This window comes from Polypterus senegalus, chromosome 10, assembly GCF_016835505.1.
Source record: "Polypterus senegalus isolate Bchr_013 chromosome 10, ASM1683550v1, whole genome shotgun sequence".
NCBI lineage: Eukaryota > Metazoa > Chordata > Cladistia > Polypteriformes > Polypteridae > Polypterus > Polypterus senegalus.
This window is the reverse complement of record NC_053163.1, coordinates 166,116,020-166,129,026: the sequence shown is the minus strand read 5'-3', so window position 1 is coordinate 166,129,026 and position 13,007 is coordinate 166,116,020. Positions and strand designations below refer to the sequence as shown.

Sequence of the window (13,007 nt, the reverse complement as noted above, 5' to 3'; positions counted from 1 at the left end):
CTGTCCTGCCCACAGCTACCTGTCTCAGCTCACCTTTACGCTCTGGACTGCTGTCATCCCGCTTCTCTGGACTCTTCTTCTGCCGGCTGGGCTCCCTGTCCCAGGCAGCCAAGGCCTGCTTCTCCATGCGGCGGATCGCAGCCTCTTCCAAGTCCAGTCGTCGCCTCCATTCCAGTAGTTCCTCGGCATTGCGCCGCCTCTGCATCAACTTCTGCTCTCGCTTTGTCAGGAATCTGAAAGGAGAAAAGTCACATGTGAGCCTTCCATGGCATTGCAGACGCTTGTACCAGAACTCGGAAAGCTCAACACTCAGCATGGCTCTCATCTGGCCAGTTCAAGGCAACTAAAAATGCCTCTTCAATAACTCCAAGACATGATGGACCAAAAAAAGGCAGATGAGACAAAATGAGGTGAAGGAGCCACAGGGACGGGCCACCCGAGTGGCGACAAAGCTGCTTTTCAGAATTAGGAATATCCGTCAGGGTCTAAGACATGTCCATAAGTCATAAGATGAGGAAGTCCCCTTATCTGGCCTGGAAATTGGCGTAGTCAGCAGGATCTCCAAACTAATGACACGGTCTAGTTCAGTGTATCATGGGTACGGGAGCTTCTGAAGCAAGTTTAAATTGCTCTAGAATTCATGTGTGGACAAATTCATTTGAAAACCTCGGGAAATTAATAAAGTGGGGAGAGTGAAAGATTTTATTAAACATGTGAATTAATTGCAACCTTTAGAAGTAAAGGTCATCACAAATGTGTGCTCTAATATCAGAACATGAAAGATATTTTATGATCCTGATACAGGAGTAAGGGGCACAATCTGTCATCCTTTTCAACAAAGCAGAGACCACTCCAGAAATGACATTTTCAGGACCTGCTGGTGTTCACATGTTGAGTAACCCAAGAGGTCAGCACGTCTCGGGTAGCCGTTGGTCACTGAGCCATTTCAATGGTCCGAGTGCTCAGATCAGCTCTTCTAAAGTTTGGCTTTGTGGCCCCACAATGTCTGCCATCAATTCTAATGTTAATATTCAAACGTATCAAGGACTTGGCTATGCTCTTGTAAAATCGGCGGAGGTAAATCTGTAAGAATTGCTAAATATGTGAATAAAGTATGTTATGTCTACAATATTTGTAACTAGCGGCCATGAAGAAATAGAAATAGCAGGTCCCGGCCACAAGACATACACAGTCATGCACTGATTTACACCGGGCTTCATTTGGGGCCGGCGATTTGGCTGTATGTCAGTCACAAAGTGCGGAGGTCATTGTAGACTGAGGCTCTGTGGGGGTCTGCTGTGGGACACCAGAAGGCACGAAGCAGCAGAAACCGAGATCTTCGAGTATTGACACCCACGCGCCGGGTTGGTGTAAGGCAGTGTCTCTCATCCGTTACTAGTGGAGTGTCAAACAACTTAAACTGGGTCACCGGACCATAAAGGTTGAGACACACTGGTGTAAGGGAAGGGGGTGCGGGCAGAACGCATTACTCACATGGAGCGGCGCGGCTCAAAACAAACCTTAAAGGGCCGTCCAGGAGTCAAAGCAGGACACCCTCCGAAAAACTAATGAGAATATCAAGAGATTTAGAACTGCAGCTAATTTTGGCAACACTCCTCCCTTCCACATTGTTCTTTGATGGCCGTAATTATCAACTGCTTTAACTGGGTCAGCCGTGTATTGATGTATGACAGCATATTTAAGATATAAAATGAGAGTGAGTGTGACGGTCCAGGGGCAGGGTGCATATGAGGGTGGATGGGGGTCTCCCTCAAGTGCTCAACGAGATGGCTGAACTACAACTTTCAGGGTGGGGATGGCAGATGCCACTTAGCCATACAGTCATTGAGGGCACTCCAAGACCTGCAGGACCTTCAAGACAGGACAGGACAGGTGCAAAATATCAACCCTTAGGCCCATCATGTACACTACATTATTCAGGTTGTGTTGCCTGACAAAATATTAAGAATTCACTGAATTATGGATAAAACAGAGCAGTATATGGATATCTCAGTAACGATGGCCATATGCATGTCAAGTACAAGAAAGCGAAGTTGCCCTGCAGAATCACGGTGATCAACAAAAGCAACGCAACGGCATTAATGCAGCCGTCCATCTTCTTAGCCCAAGTATCCAGAGGAGGAGCGCAGGGAAGTGAGAAATTGGCAAAACCATGTACAGTTTATTACTGCATGGCCAGTGTTACTGGTCCATTACGGTGGTCATCTTCTTCTGGGATCCCAGTGTGACACCCATTTTCTTATCTGGGTACTCGGCCTAAAAAGTTTAAGATCCCCTGGTGGTTTGGACAAATGCTGAATATTTCAGCCAATCTTTTGTTTTTGCTTCACAGGGATGAAGATTTCATTGAGGTGCGTCGCCCAGCTACTGTAAAGAGCCTTTCACCTGAAGATGACGACACACTGACACGTCACTTTATCGTACACGGACAGTTAGCGAGGTTCAGAAAACTGAAAGTGGTTTATTATTATTGGGTTCCAGTTTGCAGCTCCAAGGTGGCCACGGCTAATAATTAATAAGTCAGTCAGCTTGCATGTCACAACTTCCTATGGTGGCCAGGGAGAGAACAAAGCCAACATTTTGTGCCACTCCCACCAAACGGAGGGCACACTTTAGCTCCCAGAGCAGGTCTGCTGTTTGTAAGTGCCAAGTACGAGATCTTGGTCACAGTCATTTGGTGTGGCATTTGTGGTTTGTAAACCGCTTCAGCAAAAAAATCTGAAAGTCCGAGATGAATGGATGGAGTTTGGTCTGCAGAACGCATGTGAAATGGTGAAGTGTAGATTAGGCCAGCAAGATGAAAGTCTGAAGGGTGTGTGGCGACGCCATCATGTCCTTCTACTTACTCCGCTTCCATTATTTATCGGCGGGATGCGAAGTTCTGCTCAAACTGCTGAATAAATCATTTTGCTTTAAATTTGCTAGACTGTGATGGTTTTCATTGGAGGGGAGTTGAGCAAGTAAAAGAAAGACCCTCAGAGCAGAGAAGTAGTCCGTGACTTGGGCTCGACTCCTGGACTCGGGGTCAGGCAGGCAATTGGTGGAAATAAGTGGATAGGAATGGCGAGCTTTGTTGGGCTGGATGGCCTGTTCTCTAGAATGTGTTCTAACTGTTAAAAACAGAAGACATGGAGATTTTGCGGTGGATCTCCAGAGCAGGGGGCCTGCGTGACGCAGCATGGGGGAGATGGGAGGCTTTAAACATGGCAGTAAAGAAGTGCCCATTGACAAACTTAAACAAGTGGTGAAAGGGAGGAAGGAGGATTTTTTGAAGCTCAGCACTCATTTAATGATGAAGACAACCAATGTCCACACATACAGGACAACAGTAGCTGCCAGTGACCACCAAAGTCAGACAAACACACACCTTCCACGGTTACTAGACACTTACAATGAGGTGCGGCTCCACAAGATCATGAACACCTGAAGCATGAGAGCACAACCTCAAGGTACAGCCCAGCATTGTCCTCCCACCAAACGAGACATTGAGAGGAAACACTTCAGCCAGAAGTCATTAAAGGGGGGCGCCATCTGTGCAAAAAGGCGCTTCAAGTGTTTCTCATTCAAGCAGAGAAGGTACACCCTGTACTCCGTGCAGACTCCTCCAGCTTGTCCCACGCCCTTAGCAGTTCATTCTCTTCAAGAAGCTCCCATGCTTGTCCCTAGCACAGCCCCCCAAAAAACCACCCACCCCGACCCAAGCCCTGGTGCGACTGAACGGAGCATGCTCTATGGCGGCGAGCAAACAGCAACTGTACCTGACCAACTGGTTGTAGATAAACTGCTGGAATTTGGGGTGGAGGTTTGGAAAACAGACACTGAGAGAGGCCCAGTGGTGAGACGTAAAGACAGAGAAGAAGTAGTGGACAGGAGAGCAGTGTCTAGAAAATAAGAGAGAAGAGTCGCTGTGATGCGTGGAGAAACAGACAGGCAAAATGACGCAGGGGCAAACACAAGCAGAGAGCAGCATGCACCCACCCAGGTAGGGCAGAAGAAATGGGGGTGGGGGGAGACGAGGCATGGCAAGAGTAAGAGGCTGGCAGACTTGATGTGCAGACAAAGGTCACAAAGAGAGCCCATTGCGAATGTGGACGCCGAGTGGTCATGAAGACTCCCCCCATAACGGCCCACCCACCCCTCGTGAGCATCTGTTTGTCTCTCCATTTCTTTGTTTTTTCTTTTTTTTCCCCCCCAGTTTTTACGCCCAAAGCCTTCCAGGATTCATAGGTGACACCACCACCCACCTGAGAGCCCATAATGGACTGGATACTAACATCCAGGTGGTGCACAGAAGTTATGAAGGCGGCTAACAGAGTGTCAGGTTATATAGCGCCTTGACGTGTGGAGTGCAAGTCACAGGAGGTTCTGCTCAGGGTTTATAACACACTGGTGAGGCCTCATCTGGAGTCCTGGGTGCAGTTTGGGTCTCCATAAAGACATCGCAGCACTAGAGAAGGTCCAGAGAAGAGCGACGAGGCCGATTTGAGGGTGTGTTTCATCTAATTTGTTGGACTGATGAGTGGGTACTCGCCATTTACAACCGATTTTAAGAATTACAAGCGCCATTAAACACTACACGTTCGGTGTTTCCTTCCAAAGTATCAATCGATCGCAGCAAAGCACCCACAAAAGCATGACAAGCAGCTGAGGGTGGTCCCCAGTGTTGTACTGAGTGCCTTGGGGCACCAACACCAAAACAATGAACAGCCAGTCCACGTGATGTAGTGAGTGAAGCACCAACAAATGAGCGACAGCTTGGGGAGCCACGGGGTAAGGCTGTGATGGCGGTGGGCAAGTGAGCAGCATGGGCATGTAGCTTGGGGGGAGGGGGGGGGCATTGGCATCAGTTGTCAGGAGATGAACCTTTACAAGTTAAGCCAACAGAGAAAGATGGGTGACAAGATTTAAGTGTTTCAAATTTTGAAAGGAATTGGTACGGGGAACCCACGTGTTATGAGCCTTCATAAGGGTAAATATTCCACCAACATCGGAACGTTTCTCTTCAAAGAAAGAACCACTAACACCTGGCATAAGTGACCCTGTAGTGGTAGAGCAGAGCTTCTTAAACTATGGAGATTTACGAACATTTCGTTAAAGGTCTACACAATAAAGGGGACAACAATGACAAAAGCACTTTGTTTTGGGAGGGAAGGCTGGCCTAGCACAACAGACTGGGATTTCTCTAACTTCATACCCAACCTCCATGCCACTTACTCTTGTCATGAAAACCAACTGAGGGGTGGCAGGAACATCCATCTGATAGGTGTACCCGATGGACACCCAGAGGGCAATGGTTTGTGCCAAGAGAAAATATTTACCATTAGGCACAACAGTGACGTGTGTGTGTGTGTGTGTGTGTGTAACTAAAAAGGTCAATAAAGAATTTTTTAAAAAATGTTCCCAACACAACGGACCCTTTAAACAAAGTAAGTTTATAGCAAAGAAGGCTTATAGGGTAAGATGTAAGAGAGCGAGCTACTGTACATGTGATGGGTATTGTCTGGCCACCTCAATTCAGAAATGAAATGAAGCACACTGAAGGCGAGCCTCACATCTTGGTGACAGCAAGAAGAGAGAAGATCTGAGGAGTGTCACCAGGGGTTAGTACGGCTTTAGGCGCCTTTACAGAGCATGCTCACATCCACATGCACCACCCTGTGCCTTGATTAGACCAATGCCAGCTGGTGGAATTAAGGGTGAGAAACACTGAAGGAACACAAACCCTAGAGGATGATGAGAAAAGGTTCAAATAAAAGCAGACACATTCCAAGGTGAGGGTTGATGGACAATCTGCACACCACACACAACCAGGGGTGTCTGCTGCCTTTGTGTACACCAGCATGGCTGCTATAACCAGATCCAATGGTGCATTTCCTGGGCTTTAGGTGGCAGCACTCGGAGGACTTCTTCATATACGGGCAGTTTGTTACTTTTAATTTCCCTTATAAACACAACCCTAAAACAGATGTGACACATTTACTTATTTGGCTGACACCCCTTCATCCAAGGCAACTTACAACATTTATGATACAATTGGTTTAATTTCTGATCAAGTGACGTGTTCAGGGTCAGCCAGTGAAGTCAGTAGCAGGATTTGAACCCACAAGCCTCACAGATTGAAGTCCAAAGCCTTAACCGCTACACCACACTGCCTGGCACCCATGACATGTTTGGACTGGAGCCCATAACAGCAGATCTTGTTTATTCCATTCCAGCTATTGGCTTGTGGAGATCTTGGACACTGGTGGTGGGACAAATCCAGTGTCGTCTTAAAAATGGAACAGGACAGAAGGCTTTGTTCAGATGGTGACCAACACAAGGTGCGTTTTAAATTCATGTGCTGAGTCCTTATTGTGGCAGGACAATCACATTGTCACCGTCCCCTTCAGTGACTGAATGTTACATCATGATACACTGCCATAAGGCAGCCACCCGCTCAGGGTATTAACACTAGCATTAGTGCCCCTCAGTGCTGAAAAATCACTGAGCCAGAAAGAACAGTGGGCTAAATTCAGGGTGACCTAGTTTAGAAACGTAATACCAGGCTGGCACTAAAACCAGAGAGCTAAAGCGAGCCAAGGACTGATAACATTTCCAACACCTGCAGGGCCATCACTCTCAGCCGGGCAGACCCTCTTAGGGGTATTAACCCATTAATGCCTCGTGTTCCATTACTGGAACGACAGTCAGGTAATTTTATACGTGAAGTATGATGTAGGAAGTGAAATTGCTAAATGCTCCAATTTTGGAACGGCACATAACTCAACAATGGAATGTAATAATTTTTTTTCCTCTTCAAATTCTTGTTCCTTATATTTTTCTACGTTACACGTGAACTTTATGCACAAACTCCTTAGGCATAAATGGGTTAAGATGACATCTGCATGCCAGGGCTTTGTTTTCCTTTCTCCTCCTATGCCAAACACACAGCATTGTGCCTCAGTTAGTGCCGACTGTACCACCTGTACACAAGAATGTAGGGTGCAACCCAAATCGCAAGAGCCTGGAAGGTACCCCAACATTCACATACTAAAGACTCGGGCATTCTGAAGACCAAATCACAGAGTGGTGGCACTCCGTCATTATAAGGACCCCAAATAATTAACCTGGGTGTCAACCGCATTGCGTACAGCACTGGGTGGATGAACAAAACTAGCTGGCAAATCGGGAGGGAATAAAACGAGCAGCAGTAGGCCAGCAAAGATCTGAAGTCAGGACTCCCGATGCTCAGAAAACTGGGCAGACTTGTTCCTCACCAATCACAATGATCCAAACGTTCTTATTTCGTACAGGATTGGTTGATTGATTACGTCTCGCCTGAAGGAGGAGCCCGAGTTGCCTTTGCATATTGTAATCTTTTGTTAGTTAGCCAATTAAAGGGGTCGTTTTACTTGACTTGTTACTACAACACGCTAGTACTGTAGGATTGGTTCAAAATTTGTCTTTGGTGGGCTGGTGGTGTAGGGGGCTACTTCTCTAATCGTACAGTTCACCCCACACTAAAGCTGACAAGGCAGCAGAAATGTGAAAACACAAAAGTTCAAAAGGACAAAGCAGCAAAGTAAACAGGGACATCACATCTAACACACACACTTCTGGGGGCAGAGGGGGTCTTTAACAGCAGACGTCTGCCAAGTCAAACAAAACAAAACGTCTGTGTGCGCAGTGGGAGGGAAACTGAGGGGGGCAGCATTCTCTAGTTGAGGGGCTTTGAGGATTAGCAGTAAAGACATGAAGGAGCTCCCTGTAAGAGTCTGTGCCCCCCGCCGCACAAGACCCCCTTTCACAGTTGCCTACATACGGCCCAACAAGCACCACACCAGAGGCTCTCAAGGAAGGACAGGAAGCAATTACTTTTCATCCATATGGCTGCGCATTTTCTTCAGCTTCTGCATTATGCTGCTGGTTTCACTTTCTGAGGCAGACACTGCAGACGGACTTTCCATGCCCTCCGGTGCAGAACTGAGCTTGGCGGCATCTTCCACTGTATCTGAGCTGGGCAGCTCCTGGTCAGGAGAAACACACATTAGTGTCACAAAATAAGCATTAAGGGGGACTGAACTAGCAGCTGCAGCAGGTCGACTGGGGACTTGCCAAGTTTTAGCGTGACCCAGAATGCATTAGAACTGCTTTGAATCAGAACCCTGGGTGGTACTCAAGGACCATGCTAAAGGACCCTCGAATCCAAACACTAAAAGAGACCTCCAGTTTATGGTCCGGCCTGGAGTACTCAGTGTAACCTCCCAGATACAACCCCTTAGCATTAACACAAAAGGATGACGGGACTGACCAGCACGTCATTGCCTGCAGACTTGAGCTTCTCCTGCAGCTTTATTGTAGTCTGGCGCATGCGTTTAATCTCCTCCTGTTGCTTTAGGATGAGCTGCCGTTCCTTTCTTGCAGCTTTGTTGGCTTCCTTAAGCCGCTTGATTTCAGCCTGCACAAAAATTCCAAACGATTGTTTAAGTAAAAGAGCTTATGACAAGTCAACCCACTCCGCACGGGACACACAAACCTCAATGAGTAGTACGTGATAGTGATGAACCTCGCTTTCTAGCAAGAGAAAAGTGCCCGGTTATGGAGTATCAGCCATCGCCCAACAGGCTGCACTGAGCGGTGCGATATTTGACCAGAACTATTACGTGAACAGCAACCCATGCAAATACCGTTAATTACACAAAAATCACAGTACAGCCATGGTGCTCTCACAAAGGCCAAGGCCATGTGGACTTCAGTTTTATGCCCACACTTGCCGAGTCGCACAGTCAGCAAGTGGCAGAAACTGAACTGGCAAACAACTCGGAGGCTTACAGTTAAAGGCCTTAGCATCTGAAGCAGGCAGTGGGGGTAAAAATCTTCAAAGCAAGCAGATAACAGAAGTGTGGCCATAGTCCGACCCACCAGGACATCCGGCATTGTGTGCATACGAATAGCAAGTTACTGACCTGCTCCTGCTGCAGTCTCAGAAGCAAACCTCTCTTCCTCTTCCGAATTGGTGGCATCTTGTCATCTTCTCCTTTGTCTCTCAAGCGCCTAAGGGGTGACAGCGCAAAAGGGTTAAACCACCAAAGTCGCGTTCTGAATCTTTAGAGAGTATGCGGACGTGTCATGCACTTTAACCTTACGGACAATAAAGTACCACGGCGAACGCCCCCAAATCTCCCCATCTACCAGCTCAACACATGGCGGTCACCTTTATTACGTGCGCAAACACCTGACATTAAACTGTACATTTAGATTCTGAAGAAACCCTAAAGGGGCCTTCATTCCTCGTCAATACAAACCACACGGGCCCCCAAGTCTTACTTTTTCTGAAGCTCCAGCCATGCCAGCTCTGCTTTGGTCTTCTCTTTGAGGGCTTTCTCACGCAGCCTGAGCAGTGAGGACTGATGGTGGGCTCGCACCTCTTCTTCCTTCATATACTGCCGAACCATCTCCATTGTGAATTTGAAGAAGCTGTCTTGACCACCGGAGAAAGGCATGCTGGAATCCTGTGAAAGGCGGCAGTGGCAACGCTTAATTAGGCCTCAAGATACAGATTTACGAACACTTCACGTATCCTCCAGTTGTCAATCTAGGGTCTCATAATGAAGAGGGGATCCCACCATTTGCCTGAACACTTTAGACAGGAAACCCTTCCCTACTCAAGTCAACTGAGACTTCGGAGTTCAGTTTCTTAAAGAGACCTGGCACTAAATGAGAGAAGACCACAGTGACCCCCAGTCTGCTATTGTGTGTCTCTCTGCACAACAAAGTTTGAAGAGGAGATGAACAATCTCCCATTTAGCATTCAGGCGGCTGTAAATGTTACTTCCAAACTTTCAAGAGACACACTGAAGCGTGGGGCCAGTTCAACAGGCAGTGCAGGCAGGACGGAGACAACACATTAGGTTACGACTCAAATTCAAAGTGCTGCCACAAGTTGACCAAACACACTGCTACCACACACACACCTATGGGGCATGGCGCCATCAAAGAGGGCAGCTTCATAAAGTTCAACAGCAAAAATGTGAACGCCAACTGAGGACTCACTTTCCCAGAGCAGCGAGAGGACAGACTGCGAGGATGTTCGTCATCTGAATCATCGTGAGGCTTATTCTTCTTCTCCAGCGTGGACCGCCGATGCGATTCTGAAGGCAGGAGAGAACGAAACGACTTCTCTTCAATCTCATCCTCCGTCATCGACTCGTCAAATTTCAGAGAGTACTCGGTAGCCACGGACGCGTTGTCTGGAATGAAAAAATGATAGCAACAGCAAATGGATTAAGGAGCAGACAGGACAGAGAAAATGAACAAGTAATGAGCACGGATATGGAAACGGGATAAGAAAAGGGAACAAAGAGGCAGTTTTTCCCGGAAACAAATCACCTTTTTCATCTGGCAGAGAGGGGATGCTGCCGCTCCGCAGCGAGTCATCAGCGGCCGTGTTCACCTCTTCTTCAATGGAGATGCTCTTGGTCTCCTTTGGGGAGGATTTCTTTTTCCTTTCCAAGGATGGGAGTGGGGAGCCATCACGTTTGCTGCTGCTGCTGCTGCTGCTGGCACCACTGAGGGAACTGCAAAACCAGAATACATTTCTTTCCAAAGGGCCATGTCTCCGAAACTGAGAGGATTCAACTGCTCTCAATATACCACAGAGAAATGAACTGGCCACCGGGAGACTTGTGTCTCGTGTCCTGACGGCCCCGAGGCTGCCACTCGCTCACTACATCACGGCCTGACCGGTGTCGATAATGACCGCACTACTCTTTACATGCATTCTCCTGTCTCAGATTTTCATTTTAGCAGGGAATAAGGCACACGATAACAACGAGAGCTTTTGTCTCTTGTCACCGACCTTAAAAATAAACACACAAATATCACAAAATAAAATGGAAGATCTAGATGTGCCACAAAGAGGCAGAGAAAATTCAGGAGGTGCCGTATAAAAGACCACTTTCACTTCAATTACAAACGGCAGCAAGCAGACCAAAGATTAAAAAACGTGACATACCAGAAACAAAGCAAAAGGCGCTCCATGAGATGCTGCTTACCTGACATCACGGTTCTTTGCAGCTGAAGACTCCGAGTAGCTGTCAAATGAAGCAGTGTGGTGCGACTTTGCTGCCGAATTATCTTTACTCAGCAACGTGGTGGATGCCTCGCTTTTCCTGTGCAAGGCAATGAAGCATTAATTGAAAGACGGGAACCCAAGAATATTATTCAGAATTCTTTCACTAGGGTAGCTCTACATGAATATCCCTCGAGAACGAGGCTCCTTTATAAAGAAGTGGACATTAAAAACGATGCACCGATTCAAGTTCCAGCTAAGGTAGTCATTCTGTAACTTCCTTACACAGAACAGTTGTACGCTTCTATTGATGTTACACCAACTAAATGAAATTCCATCCATCCATCCATTATCCAACCTGCTATATCCTAACTACAGGGTCACAAGGGTCTGCTGGAGCCAATCCCAGCCAACACAGGGTACAAGGCAGGAACAAATCCCGGGCAGGGCGCCAGTCCACCACAGGGCACACACACACGGGACTATTTAGGACCGCCAATGCACCTGACCTGCATGTCTTTGGACTGTGGGAGGAAACCCACGCAGACACGGGGAGAACATGCAAACTCCACGCAGGGAGGACCCGGGAAGTGAGCCCAGACAGGTCTCCTAACTGTGAGGCAGCAGCGCTACCCACTGCGCCACCATGCTGCCCTACTAAATGAAATTGTGAGAGCTAAATATAAATATAGCATATCGTGAAAATCTAAAGTATAATCTTTATAGAGTGAAACACTCATTGTAAAGAAGGAAGATTCTGAAGAAAACAAACGGCACATAGTGAAACAGACATTAGCAACTGGTCAATAAAGAGACTGGTGCAGAGCATGGCAGAGGATGTGCAGATGGAGAGCAGTAGACTACAAGCATGTCATGGAGTCCATCAGCCTGAGAACACGTCACTCAGAGAGAGTTGCCTCTAATCTTAAGTGAGGTGCGAGTGGTGCATGCGATGGCAGTGAGCGAGGCATATGACAACACATGGAGCCACAAGGAAGGAACAGTGAAAATATCCAGGTGGTAGAGGGGTTGGAGAATGACCAAGGAATGAGACAGCAGAGGACATGAACCCTGGCCGCGGAGCTCAACTCCAACCACGGCATGTATTCATATTCCTCCAATATCAAAGTTTCTTATAATGAACTAAAGTCCTGGCACTATTCTGTTAGCCGAGGTTATTAGTGTGTTAGTCCTGAGGTGCCCCAGTCCATGCTGCGGCCTCACCAAGTTACCTGTCCTGGTTGCTCCTGTTCCTCAGCTCCTTGATGAATTCAGACTGCTGCTGCCGCTGCTGATCATATAGAGCGGTGATGGGCATGTGTGGCACACTGATGGCAGACGCAATCTGAGACCTTGCCAGGTCAGTCATCTACAAGTTGGAAAACATGGAGAGAAATGTTTTGCTTTAATCGGGACAACTTTTCCAAAAATAAACTGTTAGTTAAACGTTAATGGCTGTAGCAGCACAGCACAGTCTTTGCCATTTTATATTTCGTCAAACTCTAGATTGAGGTTAATAATGGTATGGCACAGAACACTGGAGAAACTCCACGGGGAATGCAGTTGAAGCCAGTTAACGAGCACCTAAAGAGGTGTGTGCCGCTTGTCCCAGGAGAGTCGAGCTACTTGCACCATTCTTTTCAGTGGGCATCGTGCCCTCTCAGCTTTCTCCTAGACACCCACCTCTTTGATGTGCCGAGCTGCATCGGCCGTGTATCGAACCGCCTCGATCTGCTGAGTCAGCATCTGGCTGGCATTGGTCTGCAAAGCTTCAGCTGCCTCCTGCCGAGCCTGTGCGAGACTTTGCTGGGATTCAGCATGCACCTGTAATGAAGATGGGCTTGTTAAGCAGCGACGCACCAAGTCCTTGGCTTTGACCCCAAAAAACATTTGAAGACTCAACTTTGTGGCATCCTCAGAAAGTCTAAAACTATGA

General features: G+C 47.5%; 1 protein-coding gene across 1 annotated transcript in view; it reads right to left on the bottom strand.

Moving 5' to 3' along the window:
- The window catches only part of cep350 (centrosomal protein 350), a 99,817-nt gene that overhangs the window by 12,391 nt on the left and 74,419 nt on the right, over positions 1 to 13,007 (bottom strand). The window contains 11 exon segments of the mRNA XM_039767314.1: positions 34 to 233; positions 3,780 to 3,902; positions 7,876 to 8,027; positions 8,312 to 8,458; positions 8,967 to 9,054; positions 9,328 to 9,512; positions 10,054 to 10,250; positions 10,390 to 10,577; positions 11,055 to 11,171; positions 12,304 to 12,440; positions 12,755 to 12,895. Coding sequence (XP_039623248.1) covers positions 34 to 233; positions 3,780 to 3,902; positions 7,876 to 8,027; positions 8,312 to 8,458; positions 8,967 to 9,054; positions 9,328 to 9,512; positions 10,054 to 10,250; positions 10,390 to 10,577; positions 11,055 to 11,171; positions 12,304 to 12,440; positions 12,755 to 12,895 — 1,675 coding nt within the window.